The sequence below is a fragment of the Parasteatoda tepidariorum genome, chromosome 7 (assembly GCF_982258835.1).
Source record: "Parasteatoda tepidariorum strain Cologne lab strain chromosome 7, Ptep-v5.0, whole genome shotgun sequence".
NCBI lineage: Eukaryota > Metazoa > Arthropoda > Arachnida > Araneae > Theridiidae > Parasteatoda > Parasteatoda tepidariorum.
This window is the reverse complement of record NC_141761.1, coordinates 80,421,864-80,442,753: the sequence shown is the minus strand read 5'-3', so window position 1 is coordinate 80,442,753 and position 20,890 is coordinate 80,421,864. Positions and strand designations below refer to the sequence as shown.

Below are 20,890 nucleotides of genomic sequence, written 5' to 3'. Positions count from 1 at the left end.
ATTCATATATCTTAAAATTATTATGACTTATTATTGTTTTTCTGCTACAACTTATACAACTTTAAAAAATTGAGATTTCTTACATTAATATAAATTAATTTACATTAATTTCACTCTAGAGCGTCACTAACGAATGTTTGGTGAATAAGAAACCTGGAAAAAATACATTGAACTCATACATCTTCAAGAAACATAGATAATTATTTCATGCAATTCGAATTTTAAAAAAAAATAATAGCAATTTGTAGATTAAATTTAAATATGAACAATTATGGGTGCAGGTATTAATTAGAAAATGAATAAAATACTTTACTTTATAGGAAGTAGAAAAAAAAAGAAATAACAACTATTTTAATTAGTCAAACAAATCAGATAAATTTCAAGGATTAGCTAACTTATAATTTAATTAAGGAAGCCTGTTTCCGATGTGATCAAGCGGCCCTAATAACTCTTTGATAATGAAATAGCTTCCTGTTTCAAAAAATAGAATTTAAATCGAAAACATTCAAAAAAGCATTTATGTGATAAGTAGTTTTTGCTTAACTACCATATTAGAGCTACCAAAATTCCACGCTATGTATTCAAAGTTTATATTCCTGGTTTTTCTAATTGGTAAGACACTTTTAAGCAATTTCTTTACATAAATTCGAATTATGTTATATGAAAAAATTAATATCTTATTTTATTTAAATTATCTTCAATTTCATATTTAAGACAATTCTTTATATTTTAGTATTTTAAAACATTGCTTTCGTTCATGCAAGCATTTGAAATGCGCAATCAATTCTACACAATTTGTTGTTATTCTTCAAACACTAAAACAAAATTACAGATAGAAAAATTCTTAAACAATTTAAAACTTAACTTGAATTAAAATATTAAATTGATTAAAATATTGAATTAAAAATTGAATTAAAATATTAAATTGATTAAAATATTGAAGTAAAAATTGAATTAAAATATTAAATTGATATAAGCTTATCTAAAATTGATTCTGGTTGTGGACAGCCTATTCCTTTGGATCTTTTCTAAGGAATTTTTAAAGAACATTAAAAATTGTTGGAATAGCATCGGGTCCTAATTTATTGTTACTATATTTTCCATTTATTTCTAGTTGAGATTCTTCAAAATGAACCTGCAAAAATATTTAGAATACTTTATTTTTATTTACATTCTTAAATCAAATCACTTTAAGAAAAATTTTGAGTTTACAATTTTTAAACAAACTCCCATGAAATGTTCCAGCACCAAAACTAATTATTTCGGCAATTTAATACAAGACTTTCAAAGAAAAAATAGATAAAAGATTGCTTATTAAATAGATTTTTTATGATAAATGTAAACAAATCGTTTGAACTTCAGGCGATATATTACCACAAATAACTAAAAAGCAAGCTTGAATGAGCCAGGATTACTTAATCTTAGTGAAATAAAATGGAATACAATAAACATATGAACTTTTGAACTATTTTAATGTAAGGGTGAAAAAATAACTCGAAATCAAACTTAATAAACAAAGAATCAAACATTAATAAATAAATTTTACACGAACTAGAAAAAATTTTGACAACAATCAGAAATTAAGATATTCTCCATAATTTTAAAGTTTACTCATCATTTTTAATAATATTTTATATTTATAAAAGTACATAACGACATAATTAGGAAAACTAATATCATTATAAAAGTGTTATGAATCATTGTAGATATATTAGCATATGATTTGCAGCATAAATAATTCCGTATATTCATAACTCCGAGCATAATAATTCTCTTAATAATAACTCCGTATTATTTTCCCCAAATAGGTGTAAGACGTACTGAGTAGCTTCCTTATCACTTTCTATCGACAAAAATGGCATTAGCAACTTTTATTACTCTAAATTTTAGAAAAGTGATTAAGCCATGTTAATAGTTTCTTAGGTAAACCAATTTGATAATTTCAATTCCTTGATAATGTTCACAATTAAGTATCCACTACAACTTTATAAAAAGTTACAAACTTTTAATAAAACTCGGGAGTTTGGAACTGAAAATGTCTAGAACACAGTAAACGGCGCAAAATGCTCATTTTTCAGAAGCCACAGGCCTCGAATATATTCTGGTTTATTTAAAAGAGCCCATCAATGTTATATTTGGAGAGAAATTTATTTATTATTGTTTTTCTGAAAACTCTTATACATTTTTTTTGTTAATTACATTAGTTTTTTTTTTAAAAATGTTTGATATTTTTTTTAAATTATGATTTTTTGAAACGTATTCAAAGGACTGTAAAATTTTTATAGCACTCATAAGAATACAGTGTACCCACGAAATAAGGTATAGAGTATTAATTGTGTATTTGAGCTGTAAGAGAAATGAATTCATATAAAAATTTTCCTGAATTCAAAATAGATTTTCTTTAAATATATATATATATATATATATATATATATATATATATATATATATATATATATATATATATATATATATATATATATATATATATATATATATATATATATATATATATATATATATATATATATATATATATATATATATATATATATATATGTAGAATAAAACAAAGAGAAATTATAGATATATGAAAAGAAAAAAAAGGGGGGGAAATAATAGGTAAAAAAATAACAAACAATTAAAAAAAGGATTAAATTTTGTTTAAAAAACCGGAAAAAAGAATATAATCTTTTTTTCAGCCCACACGATTATATCCGCAAAACAGAGTGCTTTCTGATATTGTATCAATAAAGCCAAAGCAAAATATATTAATACAATAGTGTGAGGAGCACTCAAAAAATTTTTCATAAAAATTACTACAAATAAATTAGAATACATAAAGGAAAAATAAGAAATATATATATATATATATATATATATATATATATATATATATATATATATATATATATATATATATATATATATATATATATATATATATATATATATATATATATATATATATATATATATATATATATCAAGAAAAAGCACACTTTTATGTTTGTTCCATAACCTAAAGGGATTTTTTGCACTAATTAATCAGAATATTTAATCTGAGACCCTCGTACTATTAGGATTGAGTCTTAGTACAAGAGAATCCTATCATTACATCGAGAGTTATTCATTTAATGATTTGAAACATTTTGTCACTGATATGGTAAAAAAACTACGAATATAAAATTATACGGTTTCGTAACCATTTACAACTAACAAGCGCTCAAAATCTTCAAATAAAATTTAACTTGCGTTCTAGCTAAAATTTAACAAGGGTTCAAATAAAATTTGACTAGGCATTAGTCTTAAGTTATTTATGACTTTTTGTTTGTTTATAGGCTTACGGTTAAGCTTGGTTGAGTTATGTTTTCTTAAGTAAATCATGGTATGTTTCTTGATTAGTTCATCTAAAGTTTACATTACTTGTGAGAACAACATAAAATTAAAAAGTTCAAATGAACAACCACAATAAGAGTGCGTAGACAAATCCGGACATTTAGTAGAAATTGGGGAAAAGGCTAATCAACTTTGACATTAAAGCTAACGATTCTCTCCAGAATTAAATACACTGTGAAAATTAGTATATTTTAGTACCAAAAAAGGGGGTCAACTACTTAATGAAAAGTTTAGTCAAATATCAAAGATAATTCTTAATGCAGTCGAAGATGTATAACAAACCAGAAATATAATTCTGGAAATAAAAACAAAATCTACGGTCTTGAAAACATTCGTTTGGTTATCTTTCCGTTCCCATGGTAACGGTTTACATAATATTCTGGTTTCCAAAATTATAGATCTTATTACCACGCATTTAGTAAAAAATACAAAATTTGAAAGCAAATTCCACCGAATAAATGGTTTTTGTAACATTCTCTAAAGTATCATGATGAAATTACCAAATATTAGTTATTATACATTTACCAAATTTTATACATATAAGTAAATATAAAATTATATGTAAACCACAATTTATTGATAATTTTACTAAAATCATCACTAAAGCACTGAGGTAAAAATTATCAATTCCTTTATTGTTCCCATAGAGTCAGAAATACGGTAAAATTTACCTTATTCTCGTATTATTTACCATACCTTTTTCCTCAGTGTAGAAAGTAGTTGCCACCCTTTTGGGTGTTCATTTTAAACCAAAATTTTGTAATGACAACAAGATATAATACACATAAGAATCAGTAAAATTATTTATACTGTATAAATTATAGTTTACGGTATAAATAAGAGTAAGAACAATATTACGGTATAAATAAGAGTTACGATATAAAGTGGAGGAAGAACAATTTAGGATGCATACTTTCAACAATTTCTCAAATAAAGCTGGTTTGTGACTCATCTTCATACTCAGCGCCTAGAGAACATTAAAATAAAATAGCATTAGGCCAAATGGGAAAGAAGTGTAGAGAATTAAATATTGTTAAGTTATTTAGTATAACTAGCATATATAAGCAAATTTACTTTTGCCTGACAACTTGTATATCTTTATTACACAATTAAGGCATGCGAGCCTTTTCTTCAAAAGAGAACTTTAGTTTCTGTGGTTATTCAGCAATGTACAACACGATTACGAAATTGTTTATTTCGAACGATTACGAAATTTTTTTCTCGACATTGACAATCAATTAATTATTAAGGGATGTCGAGAACTTTCCATTATTTAAAATGTCATTTTTAAAAATGTATATGCCCTTTGATTATCATGATTAAAGGAAGTATTAATGGAATTATTGAAAAATCAAGCAATTTCATTTTCTTTTATTTAGAATAAAAAATGCTAAATTATTCTCTTTTCCTCTACAGTACAATTGCTTCTGGAAACCTTTAAAACTTAGGCCAACCTTATTTTGATCTAAAATTATTATTACAATAAATATGTTCCAATTTTTACATTATTTTTATATCATTTTCATCAAAAACTTTTCATTAAAAAGGCATCTTAAAAAATCATATTTTCATGATGTTTTCATGAAATAGTGGTGATCAAATGTTTCAGTCCGGCTGTTATCTGTGGAATTGAAATTTCATGCCTTGCCTTAAAGTGTATATGAGCGCTTGATATAATGTTAAATTGAGGTAAAATTTTTATTTTCTAAGCTTTTTTATTCAAAAAGGTATTACATCTTGTTTTCAGAGTTTCGAGAATAATAACTTTCGGTTTTATCTAAAATGTTAATCTAACTATCGACTATTAAAAGTTTTAACTTTATAGTAATGAATAATTAAACAAAAACTTAGCTGTCAGTTGCGCTGGGTTATTTTTTTACCTATTCAACATAAATGTTAAAATCAGCAAATTCAAGTATTAATTAAGTAATAGTTACTTCAAATAAAGTAAATACTAACAGCTTCCTTTACAATTTTCTGAATTTCGAGTCAGTTTTGAAAACCAACTTCCATCATAGAATAGAAAATTATAATCTTTATTATTACTTAATTTGAAAGAGCTTAATAGATGGAATTTTGTAATTCTGAGACGATGGAAAAATGAATTAGCGTTCTATTCTGAAAAGAAACATAGGAGTTTTGTTACCTATATATGATTTATTATTTTCTATCAATTATCTAGCTGTGGGTAAAATTCAAGCAGAAAGCTGTAGTTCCGTAGTAATTGAAACACGAGCAAGAGAATGCCTTAACAGTATGCTCAAACGGCTTATAGATGAACCATCAGATGCCGAAGTATGCCAGTAAGTTCTCTTTCTCATACCTACACAATTCTTATAAAAGTGAAGAAAGTCATTTTCAATTCTCATAAGAGAAACCAAACATAATTTCCAGAGAAAAACTTTTTGTAAGAGAAACAATAATCTACCAGACTTCTAGCCCTTGTCATACAGCTTGTCATACAGGATTTGTCATACAGGTAACTTGCTGTTGACAAATCTACATATGCTGTTTCTTTAATTTACGAGCGTTTTTCGAAAATTAAATTTACCACATCCAATGAAAAAAACATAATTAACTGAAAAGATTTAGAATCAAGTTTCTTCTCCTTGAAAAAATGATGAGATTTCTATAACTTGTCATACAATTTGATGACTTTTTGTGCTTTTGCTTGCAGTTGGGTAACTTGCTGTTGACAAATCGGCACAAGCTGATTCTTTATTTTTCGAGAATTAAAATTACCACCACCAATAAAAAGAAACGAAACATAATTGCCTTAAAAGATTTATCGCAAAATCTATATATATATTTCTCTTACACGGCGATAAAAAAAGCCTCATTACAATTCTCTGAATGGCAACGCTAGAGAATCAACCTATAATTGCCGCTAAAAATGTCACATGCCAAATCTAGATTTGGTGGCTCAACATATAGCGCTTCTAAAAACGGAAACTGAAATAACCAGAGTGTAAAATATTATGTGCTTATGCGCATCGTATTTTTTGTTAAATAATTTATTTATTATATATCAGTTTATAGATGGTAACGAGAAGAGTTTTGTGGTTGCTATGGTGACTAATTCGAAGGTAAATTGTTTTTTTGAGTGAGTGTGAGATTTGTTTTTTGGAACTGCGATGCTGTAATTTTATTGTTTAGTTAATAAATCTTCCTTTTATATTAAACGTGATAGTAGTTTCCTTAATTATTTGATTCGAAGTCCTTGGAGTTTGATTTGAGGTCAGTTTATTTTGTATTTTTTGACAAGAGAGAGCATTCTCACCAAACGACATTTCTTCCGAAATTCAATGTTTTGTTTATGCAGGGTTTTTCCATTGCAATTCACTTATTTAAATTTTTAATAGACTTAATTATAGCCAAAATTTTAACCTTTTTAAAGAGATATCAGTTTTAGAAATTTGATCTTAAGATTTTATATTATAGCACATTTCTAATATGTTTAACGAATTACATGTCATTTATTTGAATTCAAATTTATTTTAATGACTTAGTATTTACTAAAAAGATGTAATTTTTTTTTTAAAAAAAAGTTGTTAAATGGATTTGAATGATTGTTTTGAATTCTTAGAATTTTGTGCATTTGCAGTGTACCTAAGTTAGTAGCGAGCGAAGCGAGCTTGGTTTGCGAAGCAAACCATATAAGATTGCGTAGCAATTTTCGGGGGTTGTCGAGCGTTAGCGAGCAGGGGGCACAGCCCACTAGTATACAGTAATACTTTCCCTTTTTCTCAACATAAAAACCAACGAAATACTAACATTTGTCATACTGTAGAATTAGTCTTCAGCTTATTAGATGTCAGCTGGGAATGGAACCAATGAGTCAAAGTTGACTGTTAGTCTTCTTCTCTAAGAAAATAATGACAGGTTAAGAAATTCATGAGATTTAAAAACGGGCACAAAAAGTGCAACTTCGGGTACAAAAATAGGTGTATTGCTTCGAGATGCTCAGCAGCATAAAACAAATCCCACATCCATAATCATCCACTCTATAAACCGGATCTTTCTCTTCTTGACTTCTATATGTACTTGAATGGAAGGAAATTTTTGCCAAGGCATTAGTTTCTTACAGACGAAGACGTGTCGTGACATGCTAGATCCATTCCAATGTGGACTTCTATGATAGCAGACTTTAAAAACTAATTTTACGGTATAGTAGTTTTAATATGTCGATGATTCCTATGTTGAGAACAAAAATAGTGCTATATTTCTGTAACAAATATTTTCGGGCAATTATATTTTATTCCTTTCTATGGGTCTTGGTAAATTTATTATCAGAAAAATCTTAATAAAGCAAAGCGTCTGTGTGCGTCGATTTACAAACAAAAATATTTCAGACATGAAACTAAATTTCAAATTTATATTTTACGTTTCGAAAACTGATTATCGGAAAACATTGTTTTTTTGCTTTTATTTAATGTAAGAATAAAATATATTAAATAAATAGAATCTGCAGAAGAGAAGGTAGGAAAAGAGTGGACACAGGAATAGTTGTGGGGGGGGGGGTCATGATGCGTGAGCAGAGAGACGTAAGAAAGAGTGTAGTCACATATGAAAAGTGTTTAAAAAAATTATTCTTCAATTTAGTTATCGTGCATATTCTTTATTCTGTTAAAAAAACTCTAGTGATTCAAAGGCAAAAAATTTTAAAATCCTATGCTAGAAACATTACTTTCGACTTTTTGTTACATTGAGAAGCGCTATTAAAATTTAGTTATCTCGTTGTATATTAATTAAAAAAGAAAAAAAGAATAAAATAATTTTTTTTAATCATATTGCTCAAACCGTAATCCCAAAAATTGAAATTGCTCTAAAATTATTTGAATTAAATTATAAAGACGGAAATAGAAACCAATTAAAGACATTTTTTATTAAAAAATATGACTTCCAAAATTAATTATAGAAAAATTGAACCAATAAAGTAGTTTTTATCTGAAGCATAGTGACACTTAAGGTCATATTGAGACACCCAGTAATCAATCGATTTCATCTGGAAAAAAATTTATATTTGTTTTTAAAACTTGAAGATTTAGAAAAAAATTGGAATTTAGAAGGAAAATATTCAAATTATTTATTTATTTATTATTTTAGGACTATTGAAAACTGTTTGAGATCACTCGCTGATGATTGTCTAGATGAGATTGAAATAGATCAACTAGACGGCTCATTCCGTGTAGCAAACGCCATAAGGGAAAATTGCCGAGAAACAGGTGTGGTGTTCATGACTGTACATGAGAAAAGTATGTGTCTCATAGATGAGAAAAACATGTGTCTCATCAGAAAAATAAGTGTAGTTTGAAAGATGACTTCATGTGACTTCATGTTTGAATGATGACTTCTACGAGGCTCCACCCGTGCACGCTAACGCTCGTTCGCCCCCAGAACTGCATTCGTAGTTCATTTCGAATTGCTTTGCTCGGTTAATTGGATAAATTTTTTTCATCCAGCTTTGCACACTTTTTTGAAGTTTTAAGTTTAGAAAAAATAGTTCATAAAACTTTTTTCTCCACAAAACTCTAAATATGTATTAAAAATAATTATTGAAAATTAGTCATGCAAGAAATTACTTTTGGATAAGCGAATTTTTTTATTGTGAGCAAAAAATGTTTCAATTCATTAAAAAAGTTCTCGAAATATGGTGAATTATGAAAAAATCAAAATTAGCATTAACGGGTCAAACATTTGGCCACTACTGTGTATATATATATATATATATATATATATATATATATATATATATATATATATATATATATATATATATATATATATATATATATATATATATATATATATATATATATATATATATCAAGAAAAAGCACACTTTTATGTTTGTTCCATAACCTAAAGGGATTTTTTGCACTAATTAATCAGAATATTTAATCTGAGACCCTCGTACCATTAGGATTGAGTCTTAGTACAAGAGAATCCTATCATTACATCGAGAGTTATTCATTTAATGATTTGAAACATTTTGTCACTGATATGGTAAAAAAACTACGAATATAAAATTATACGGTTTCGTAACCATTTACAACTAACAAGCGCTCAAAATCTTCAAATAAAATTTAACTAGCGTTCTAACTAAAATTTAACAAGGGTTCAAATAAAATTTGACTAGGCATTAGTCTTAAGTTATTTATGACTTTTTGTTTGTTTATAGGCTTACGGTTAAGTTTGGTTGAGTTATGTTCTCTTAAGTAAACCATGGTATGTTTCTTGATTAGTTCATCTAAAGTTTACATTACTTGTGAGAACAACATAAAATGAAAAAGTTCAAATGAACAACCACAATAAGAGTGCGTAGACAAATCCGGACATTTAGTAGAAATTGGGGAAAAGGCTAATCAACTTTGACATTAAAGCTAACGATTCTCTCCAGAATTAAATACACTGTGAAAATTAGTATATTTTAGTACCAAAAAAGGGGGTCAACTACTTAATGAAAAGTTTAGTCAAATATCAAAGATAATTCTTAATGCAGTCGAAGATGTATAACAAACCAGAAATATAATTCTGGAAATAAAAACAAAATCTACGGTCTTGAAAACATTCGTTTGGTTATCTTTCCGTTCCCATGGTAACGGTTTACATAATATTCTGGTTTCCAAAATTATAGATCTTATTACCACGCATTTAGTAAAAAATACAAAATGGGAAAGCAAATTCAACCGAATAAATGGTTTTTGTAACATTGTCTAAAGTATCATGATGAAATTACCAAATATTAGTTATTATACATTTACCAAATTTTATACATATAAGTAAATATAAAATTATATGTAAACCACAATTTATTGATAATTTTACTAAAATCATCACTAAAGCACTGAGGTAAAAATTATCAATTCCTTTATTGTTCCCATAGAGTCAGAAATACGGTAAAATTTACCTTATTCTCGTATTATTTACCATACCTTTTTCCTCAGTGTAGAAAGTAGTTGCCACCCTTTTGGGTGTTCATTTTAAACCAAAATTTTGTAATGACAAGATATAATACACATAAGAATCAGTAAAATTATTTATACTGTATAAATTATAGTTTACGGTATAAATAAGAGTAAGAACAATAATACGGTATAAATAAGATTTACGATATAAAGTGGAGGAAGAACAATTTAGGATGCATACTTTCAACAATTTCTCAAATAAAGCTGGTTTGTGACTCATCTTCATACTCAGCGCCTAGAGAACATTAAAATAAAATAGCATTAGGCCAAATGGGAAAGAAGTGTAGAGAATTAAATATTGTTAAGTTATTTAGTATAACTAGCATATATAAGCAAATTTACTTTTGCCTGACAACTTGTATATCTTTATTACACAATTAAGGCATGCGAGCCTTTTCTTCAAAAGAGAACTTTAGTTTCTGTGGTTATTCAGCAATGTACAACACGATTACGAACTTGTTTATTTCGAACGATTACGAAATTTTTTCCTCGACATTGACAATCAATTAATTATTAAGGGATGTCGAGAACTTTCCATTATTTAAAATGTCATTTTTAAAAATGTATATGCCCTTTGATTATCATGATTAAAGGAAGTATTAATGGAATTATTGAAAAATTAAGCAATTTCATTTTCTTTTATTTAGAATAAAAAATGCTAAATTATTCTCTTTTCCTCTACAGTACAATTGCTTCTGGAAACCTTTAAAACTTAGGCCAACCTTATTTTGATCTAAAATTATTATTACAATAAATATGTTCCAATTTTTACATTATTTTTATATCATTTTCATCAAAAACTTTTCATTAAAAAGGCATCTTAAAAAATCATATTTTCATGATGTTTTCATGAAATAGTGGTGATCAAATGTTTCAGTCCGGCTGTTATCTGTGGAATTGAAATTTCATGACTTGCCTTAAAGTGTATATGAGCGCTTGATATAATGTTAAATTGAAGTAAAATTTTTATTTTCTAAGCTTTTTTATTCGAAAAGATATTACATCTTGTTTTCAGAGTTTCGAGAATAATAACTTTCGGTTTTATCTAAAATGTTAATCTAACTATCGACTATTAAAAGTTTTAACTTTATAGTAATGAATAATTAAACAAAAACTTAGCTGTCAGTTGCGCTGGGTTATTTTTTTACCTATTCAACATAAATGTTAAAATCAGCAAATTCAAGTATTAATTAAGTAATAGTTACTTCAAATAAAGTAAATACTAACAGCTTCCTTTACAATTTTCCGAATTTCGAGTCAGTTTTGAAAACCAACATCCATCATAGAATAGAAAATTATAATCTTTATTATTACTTCATTTGAAAGAGCTTAATAGATGGAATTTTGTAATTCTGAGACGATGGAAAAATGAATTAGCGTTCTATTCTGAAAAGAAACATAGGAGTTTTGTTACCTATATATGATTTATTATTTTCTATCAATTATCTAGCTGAGGGTAAAATTCAAGCAGAAAGCTGTAGTTTCGTAGTAATTGAAACAGGAGCAAGAGAATGCCTTAACAGTATGCTCAAACGGCTTATAGATGAACCATCAGAAGCCGAAGTATGCCAGTAAGTTCTCTTTCTCATACCTACACAATTCTTATAAAAGTGAAGAAAGTCATTTTCAATTCTCATAAGAGAAACCAAACATAATTTCCAGAGAAAAACTTTTTGTAAGACAAACAATAATCTACCAGACTTCTAGCCCTTGTCATACAGCTTGTCATACAGGATTTGTCATACAGGTAACTTGCTGTTGACAAATCTACATATGCTGTTTCTTTAATTTACGAGCGTTTTTCGAAAATTAAATTTACCACATCCAATGAAAAAAACATAATTAACTGAAAAGATTTAGAATCAAGTTTCTTCTCCTTGAAAAAATGACGAGATTTCTATAACTTGTCATACAATTTGATGACTTTTTGTGCTTTTGCTTGCAGTTTGGTAACTTGCTGTTGACAAATCGGCACAAGCTGATTCTTTATTTTTCGAGAATTAAAATTACCACCACCAATAAAAAGAAACGAAACATAATTGCCTTAAAAGATTTATCGCAAAATCTATATATATATTTCTCTTACACGGCGATAAAAAAAGCCTCATTACAATTCTCCGAATGGCAACGCTAGAAAATCAACCTATAATTGCCGCTAAAAATGTCACATGCCAAATCTAGATTTGGTGGCTCAACATATAGCGCTTCTAAAAACGGAAACTGAAATAACCAGAGTGTAAAATATTATGTGCTTATGCGCATCGTATTTTTTGTTAAATAATTTATTTATTATATATCAGTTTATAGATGGTAACGAGAAGAGTTTTGTGGTTGCTATGGTGACTAATTCGAAGGTAAATTGTTTTTTTGAGTGAGTGTGAGATTTGTTTTTTGGAACTGCGACGCTGTAATTTTATTGTTTAGTTAATAAATCTTCCTTTTATATTAAACGTGATAGTAGTTTCCTTAATTATTTGATTCGAAGTCCTTGGAGTTTGATTTGAGGTCAGTTTATTTTGTATTTTTTGACAAGAGAGAGCATTCTCACCAAACGACATTTCTTCCGAAATTCAATGTTTTGTTTATGCAGGGTTTTTCCATTGCAATTCACTTATTTAAATTTTTAATAGACTTAATTATAGCCAAAATTTTTACCTTTTTAAAGAGATATCAGTTTTAGAAATTTGATCTTAAGATTTTATATTATAGCACATTTCTAATATGTTTAACGAATTACATGTCATTTATTTGAAATCAAATTTATTTTAATGACTTAGTATTTACTAAAAAGATGTAATTTTTTTTTTAAAAAAAAGTTGTTAAATGGATTTGAATGATTGTTTTGAATTCTTAGAATTTTGTGCATTTGCAATGTACCTAAGTTAGTAGCGAGCGAAGCGAGCTTGGTTTGCGAAGCAAACCATATAAAATTGCTTAGCAATTTTCGGGGGTTGGCGAGCGTTAGCGAGCAGGGGGCACAGCCCACTAGTATACAGTAATACTTTCCCTTTTTCTCAACATAAAAACCAACGAAATACTAACATTTGTCATACTGTAGAATTAGTCTTCAGCTTATTAGATGTCAGCTGGGAATGGAACCAATAAGTCAAAGTTGACTGTTAGTCTTCTTCTCTAAGAAAATAATGACAGGTTAAGAAATTCATGAGATTTAAAAACGGGAACAAAAAGGGTAACTTCGGGTGCAAAAATAGGTGTATTGCTTCGAGATGCTCAGCAGCATAAAACAAATCCCACATCCATAATCATCCACTCTATAAACCGGATCTTTCTCTTCTTGACTTCTATATGTACTTGAATGGAAGGAAATTTTTGCCAAGGCATTAGTTTCTTACAGACGAAGACGTGTCGTGACAGGCTAGATCCATTCCAATGTGGACTTCTATGATAGCAGACTTTAAAAACTAATTTTACGGTATAGTAGTTTTAATATGTCGATGATTCCTATGTTGAGAACAAAAATAGTGCTATATTTCTGTAACAAATATTTTATTCCTTTCTATGGGTCTTGGTAAATTTATTATCAGAAAAATCTTAATAAAGCAAAGCGTCTGTGTGCGTCGATTTACATTTACGTTTCGAAAACTGATTATCGGAAAACATTGTTTTTTTGCTTTTATTTAATGTAAGAATAAAATATAATAAATAAATAGAATCTGCAGAAGAGAAGGTAGGAAAAGAGTGGACACAGGAATAGTTGTGGGGGGGGGGGTCATGATGCGTGAGCAGAGAGACGTAAGAAAGAGTGTAGTCACATATGAAAAGTGTTTAAAAAAATTAGTCTTCAATTTAGTGATCGTGCATATTCTTTATTCTGTTAAAAAAACTCTAGTGATTCATAGGCAAAAAATTTTAAAATCCTATGCTAGAAACATTACTTTCGACTTTTTGTTACATTGAGAAGCGCTATTAAAATTGAGTTATCTCGTTGTATATTAATTAAAAAAGAAAAAAAGAATAAAATAATTTTTTTTAATCATATTGCTCAAACCGTAATCCCAAAAAATGAAATTGCTTTAAAATTATTTGAATTAAATTATAAAGACGGAAATAGAAACCAATTAAAGACATTTTTTATTAAAAAATATGACTTCCAAAATTAATTATAGAAAAATTGAACCAATAAAGTAGTTTTTATCTGAAGCATAGTGACACTTAAGGTCATATTGAGACACCCAGTAATCAATCGATTTCATCTGGAAAAAAAAATTTTTTTGTTTTTAAAACTTGAAGATTTAGAAAAAAATTGGAATTTAGAAGGAAAATATTCAAATTATTTATTTATTTATTATTTTTAGAATAGCGAGGACTACTGAAAACTGTTTGAGATCACTCGCTGATGATTGTCTAGATGAGAGTGAAATAGATCAACTAGTCGGCTCATTTCATGTAGCAAACGCCATAAGGGAAAATTGCCGAGAAACAGGTATGGTGTTCATGACTGTACATGAGAAAAGTATGTGTCTCATAGATGAGAAAAACATGTGTCTCATCAGAAAAATACGTGTAGTTTGAAAGATGACTTCATGTGACTTCATGTTTGAATGATGACTTCTACGAGGCTCCACCCGTGCACGCTAACGCTCGTTCGCCCCCAGAACTGCTTTCGTAGTTCATTTCGAATTGCTTTGCTCGGTTAATTGGATACATTTTTGTCATCCAGCTTTGCACACTTTTTTGAAGACTTAAGTTTAGAAAAAATAGTTCATAAAACTTTTTTCTCCACAAAACTCTAAATATGTATTAAAAATAATTATTGAAAATTAGTCATGCAAGAAATTACTTTTGGAGAAGCGAATTTTTTTATTGTGAGCAAAAAAATGTTTCAATTCATTAAAAAAGTTCTCGAAATATGGTGAATTATGAAAAAATCAAAATTAGCATTAACGGGTCAAACATTTGACCACTCTTCTGACCGAATTCATAGGACCATATTTCCAGAATGCGGCTACCTCTGATACTTTGCCAGTTATGAAGAGAATGTATGTTTTTGAGTCTGAATTCGTTTCTTAAAATATTAATTAGCATACTTGAGGCCCCCCCCTCAAACCATTAAGAATGAGTCCTAGAATGGGAAGATCCGATCATTAGCTCAAAAGTTATACAGGATGGTCCATTTCTTCTGGTACATTGAACTGTGAAAATATTTTTACATTTTAATTTGTATTTATTAATATTGATAACAGAAATCTATAGTACTTATTACGGAAAGAATGTTTTTATTATACTGTTGGTAATAATTTTAGCATTGGAAGATTTTCATGTTTTTCTTATCATGTAACTCAAATGCCGTGTAATTGTTAGAAAAAGTCAATTGCTTCCGTCATATAATGGTTGATTCAAAGTTAACTGATACATCTAACTTGTAATCAGCTTTTAGAACTCTCCCTCTCTATATCTTAAGGATAAATCGCTCTTCTAATTAAGATCAAACTTAGGTCAAGAATTTTCTGGAAGAATTTACTGAAATATTGTTTTTGTAACGGACACTTTTGTTTGCTGATCTCTAGAAAGTTTGGAAGCATACAAACTATAAAACTGAAGATTACAAGAGGAAAAAATTAGCTTACAGCTTACATGGCGAGAAAAACTTGAACCGGGATAGCCTGGTAGGTAGGGCACTGGGCCCTTGTCCAAATGGTCGTGGGTTCGATCCCTGCCGGCCGAAGACTGTGTTGTAAATGGTGAATGAGCACGTTAAATCTGTCAATTCTCAAAGTCGTCCATATTCCCATAGCAAATCAATACCTATGGGGGTACTGGATTTGAGATCGATCGTTCTCTGATTCAGGTCAAAATTACGATCTGTGGATGAAGGAATGGATGCAGGAATGGGTCCACCCTATAAACTGGTGTGACGTATGGGTGTGGCAGAAGTCGAATTCTTGGTCATAGATGGCGCCACTTGAAAACAAGAACAATCGCACCCCCTCTGATTTAACGGCATACATCAACAACAACAACACAATCATGTGGTCTGAAAAGCAAAGCATAGAGAAGGCGGAACCTCTTAGTAAATTAACTACAGAATTGACGCAACAGTCTGTAACTGGTGGGTCATGGAGGTTAAGTCTTCAGAGTGTCGTGACCAGTTGTATGGTTGTGATAACGTGGTTAGAATTGTGAGCAAACCCCCTTTATTTCTCAGACAAGCTGATACCCATTTGTTTTTTAAGCTGACATTAGGAATCGAGCCCCATTCCATTAAGAAAAAACCTCCAAGTGTATTAAAAAAGTTTTATACTTATGCTGTTGTTTCATTAATTATTTCAGAAGCAAATGAGATTGATGATGAGACAAATGAAGTTTGTAAAGAGAACAATAAAGATTACATACTGGGTTGCCTTAGAGAAAATCAAATGAGGGCATTGTCACACTTTTCTCGTCAAAGAAATCCAAATGAAAATGATGTCAAGTGCACGTAAGTATACACTATACACGTATTTGAAAATTCGTTTGCTTGTTAGAGATAAAAGGGTTATTTCCCTAGAAAACTATTACTTTCAGTACAGTTAGGATTATATGCTAATAATTAACAACTTCATACTCAATTTGTCAAAATATGAATATTTTGAAGATATTGGTTAGTAAAAGTTATAGAACTTAATTTACATCGCACTAAAACTGCACAATGGGTTGTTGGCGAGGGCCTGGAAAATCTACCCTGAGAAACAAAACTGGCCGAGGTAACCTGTCCTGACAAAGCTATCACAACTTTGGTGATCCTTGCAGTAGATGGCGCCCTGACCAGCGTCCAAAGTCGATCACTTTACTGTAGAACTATTTAACGAGGACCGATGTCACATATTCTCTGTCCTCTCCTAGGCTTATCATACTAGTCATCAACCCGCTCACTGACGGACACTATTAATGCTTGACTTCGGTAATCACCCGGAAACCTTGTCATACAATTAGTTCACTACAGGACAAAGATATTGTTTAATGGTTTGAAATTTATACAGCTAGGTACGACCAGATAGATACATGTAAGAGTTGTGTATATATTTAGTACCAATTAAAAACACCAATTTACATAATACCATTAATACCTATTACTAAATTCAATGAAGCATCACTGGTGTTGGTAATAATAATGAGATTGGTTTTCCTATACACTGTTAGAAATTTCTGGGAAAAAATGGTTAAATAACAATTTATTGAATGGTTATTTTGCCATATTTAATAAAAACAGTCAAATAACCATAAATGAAAAAGTTATCAAACTGTTGAGTTTGAGAAAAAACTGTTTATTAACTGCTTTCACCTAATTCGGTTGAACAACAAGAATTTTATCGCACCAACTAGAACCACCTAATGAAGTTACTTAGTTCTTTGCAAATGCGTACATATCATAGGCGAACGGGCTTATCTGTCAATCTCATGACCGGCAGAACTGCAGTTCGAGTCCTACTATTGACACCACAATATTTCCTCAATTCCCTTCAACGCGTAAAGAATTTCCAGTTTCCGGCACTCTCCACAACGAAACCCTACGAACATCCGTGCTCCTATGACTAGTTAAATAATTTTTTTTTCTTTCGTTTTTGAAAAATTTTAGTTGTAAATGGTTAAAAAACTGTATAGTTTTGTATTAATTGTTTTATAAGAATAATTTTTGTAAATGTTTTCAAAACATAAAAGAAGAAAAATTTCTTTACCGTAAACTTTACGGGTAATAGGATGGTTAGAGAGTTGCCAATCATTTTAAAATAATTTTAGTAAGAAACTTTTAACAGTGTATGGATAAAGTATCTGCTCTGTATTAATTTAGTTCTTTAGGACAAAATTATTTTTATTTAAATTTTTCAAGTTTTGATGTGGAATCATCATCTACTTAAATGGACGACACACACACGCAATTCATTTGATTTATTTTTATTTAGATAAAAAATTAAAACGTGTAAAGGGGAAAAAAAGATATGTTTATGAAAAAAATGCTCATAGCTCCACAAATGAAAGTATTTAATTTTCAAAAATATTTCAATATTTTGCATGTTATGAATATTTATTTCACAACCCATCAGTAAATCTGTTGTACGCCTACAGTCAATTACTGCGTTTTAAGTATTTATTCTTATTATGATAAGTATATAGAAACAAATTCTAAAAGACTTTTCATTTACCTATATAGGGTATACTACTGGATTGCTGATTGTGTGATTGAGCGCGTAATTGAAAAATGTGGTGCTGGAGCAGGTGATGAAATGCTAGAAGAGTTCAATCCTCCAACAGAAATAAAAGAAGCTTGTCTTGCTGTAAATCGATCTCTACAACTTTGAGATCTCCGATTTTAAAATGTTCTTTCTGTAGGAAATAGGGACTCGAAGTTAGATTTTTTTGGGTTAATATATGTTATTTTTCTATTGTATCCCTCTTATGTATGAAAAACAGTATCTATTTGTGCAAAACAAACTTAAATGTATAATAAATTTCTAAAACATTAAAAAAATAGTTGCACATCGTTTTTATATTTTGCACATCGTTTATAATAAAATATGTCAAAAGCTTTGTTGAGCTGTTTTTATCACTACACTTAAAATAATTTCACAGTTAAAGTATCAGCTATAAACTTTAAGAAATAAACACTTACAGCAGAGAGATAAAAAAAAATAGATACCTTGAATGTACTGATAAATACTGATATTTACTAATAGATACATGAGGCAAAATAGAAATAAAAAATTCCCGAGAACCAATGAACTTTTCATCGCACCTAATACCATTTAAACTTTTAGTATCGAAATTAAATGGTATTGGAAACTAATACAGACACAGAAAAGGGATAAGGAGAACGAGAAAAGGTCGAAAAGTTCTGCGTAGCACCATGGAGCAGTGAAATGTGATTGAAAGATTAACCACTTGAAGGGCAATATTTTTTAAAGCTTGTAATAAGCCCATTACAGCTAGGTCAAATTCTCTTAAAGGGGCAGTTCAAAAAGTACGTACAGCCCGAAGGGGGGGAGGGGATTTGCTATTTTGTACGATTTTGTACGGTGGGGAGGGGGGAGGTATTATACAAAGTATGTACTTTATAAACATACACCAAATTTAAATTTGACTTTATCCTACACCCTCCTTAAATAAATATTTAATTTTATTTAAAACATAACTATTTTAATTTTTTTGAAAAAAGGGGGTAGACTAATAAAATGTACCTACTCTAAGGGGGGGGGGGAGTACGACCTTATGTACGGTAATGTACGAAGGGGGGGTTTAAAATTTCTCCATTTTTGTGTACGTACTTTTTGAACAGCCCCTAAAACTCAAACCAATCATTCTCCTATCGCTTTTTTCCGAAACTGAGGTGGTTAAAATACCAAGCTTACAGACTGCTACAAAGAAGAATACAGGTGTTTCATGCCCAGATTAAAAAACCTCAGCAATTACAAGTCAAACATTCAAAAGATTATTGTTTCTGTATTTGAGAAAATACAAATGAAAGAAAAAATCATAATAAAATTATAATTCTTTTTTTAGACACTTTCAAACTCACATCATTTTTCTAGCTTTTAAGATTTATCAAACTCCTTTAACAGAATCTAAGTTCTGCAAAAACACGCTTTGGGGTTTGCCTGGTCGACTGGTTTTGTTGTTTCGCCAAACTCTCTCTAGCGTGGCGGTAGCAGGCTCACATCCCGGTGCCGCCATAGAGTCATTTTTGTGGTGTGCCTCTCATTTGTGCAATCTGTTTTTCAACTCGAGACGGGCTTATAAGTTTCACTTAACACAGAAGCATGCGTATAGCAGTAAATAAAATAAATAAACAAGTAAAATAAATAAATAAAATGAAATATGTTAATTCATTTAAAAAAATAATAAATTAAATTAAATAATAAAATTAAATAAATACAGCGTATCTGTCAAGTTCACTCACAATGAAAAAACAGTGAGCTCACTATATGTATTGCAAACAAAATTTTTTTGACCGAAATTCGTTAGCCTAGCCAAATGTTTAAAATTTTAAAACTGAAGGGATAAAATTTGTTGACTGATTCTTTCTATAATTATTTTAATGTTAGAACAAATCCTAATTATTTTAATTTATAATCGGAAAATTTCACTTTTTTGAAATTTTTTAAAAATATTCACTTGGAAAACTGACTGAAAGTAATCGAAACCAAATAAACGGGAATTACCATTTATTAACTTAGGTACTTTTTAAAACGCAAAAAAAGATCAGAATGTAACGGAAAAGGGATGGGTTTATTCAAAAAGTTTCCTTGATAATGAATTGGTCTCAATTCGGGGTCCAGGTGTTTTCTTGTTATCTGGGTTGGGTTCAAAATTACAAGTCTATGGTGTTGAACAGAACACTGATTGCTGCAAATCAATTTTGGGTAAATTAAAAAAAAATCATGTAATTATAATTCTTATAATTTGAATAAAATGCTTATTTTTTTTATTCTATTTATTTATTTATTATTGTAATATCGTGAAGTTGATGTTGTAAGAATATCTTTAGAAAATGATTTAGAACTATCTATTATCAGTAATTTTAATTTGGT

The 20,890-nt window shown here is 29.1% G+C and overlaps 2 protein-coding genes across 2 annotated transcripts in view; both read left to right on the top strand.

The window, feature by feature from the left end:
• The first annotated feature begins 464 nt into the window (after positions 1–464).
• The window catches only part of LOC107457096 (uncharacterized), a 70,259-nt gene continuing 49,833 nt past the window's right edge, over positions 465–20,890 (top strand). Inside the window, exons 1-3 of the mRNA XM_087168136.1 lie at positions 465–612; positions 5,582–5,702; positions 8,506–8,624. Coding sequence (XP_087024262.1) covers positions 576–612; positions 5,582–5,702; positions 8,506–8,624 — 277 coding nt within the window. The 5' untranslated portion in view covers positions 465–575. The remainder of the gene's footprint in view (positions 613–5,581; positions 5,703–8,505; positions 8,625–20,890) is intronic.
• Positions 11,820–18,894, top strand: LOC147807263 (uncharacterized). Its single transcript, XM_087168139.1, has 4 exons — positions 11,820–11,938; positions 14,684–14,811; positions 16,659–16,806; positions 18,517–18,894. The coding sequence occupies exons 1-4, from the start codon at positions 11,892–11,894 to the stop codon at positions 18,662–18,664; spliced, it is 471 nt and encodes a 156-aa protein (XP_087024265.1). The 5' UTR covers positions 11,820–11,891; the 3' UTR covers positions 18,665–18,894.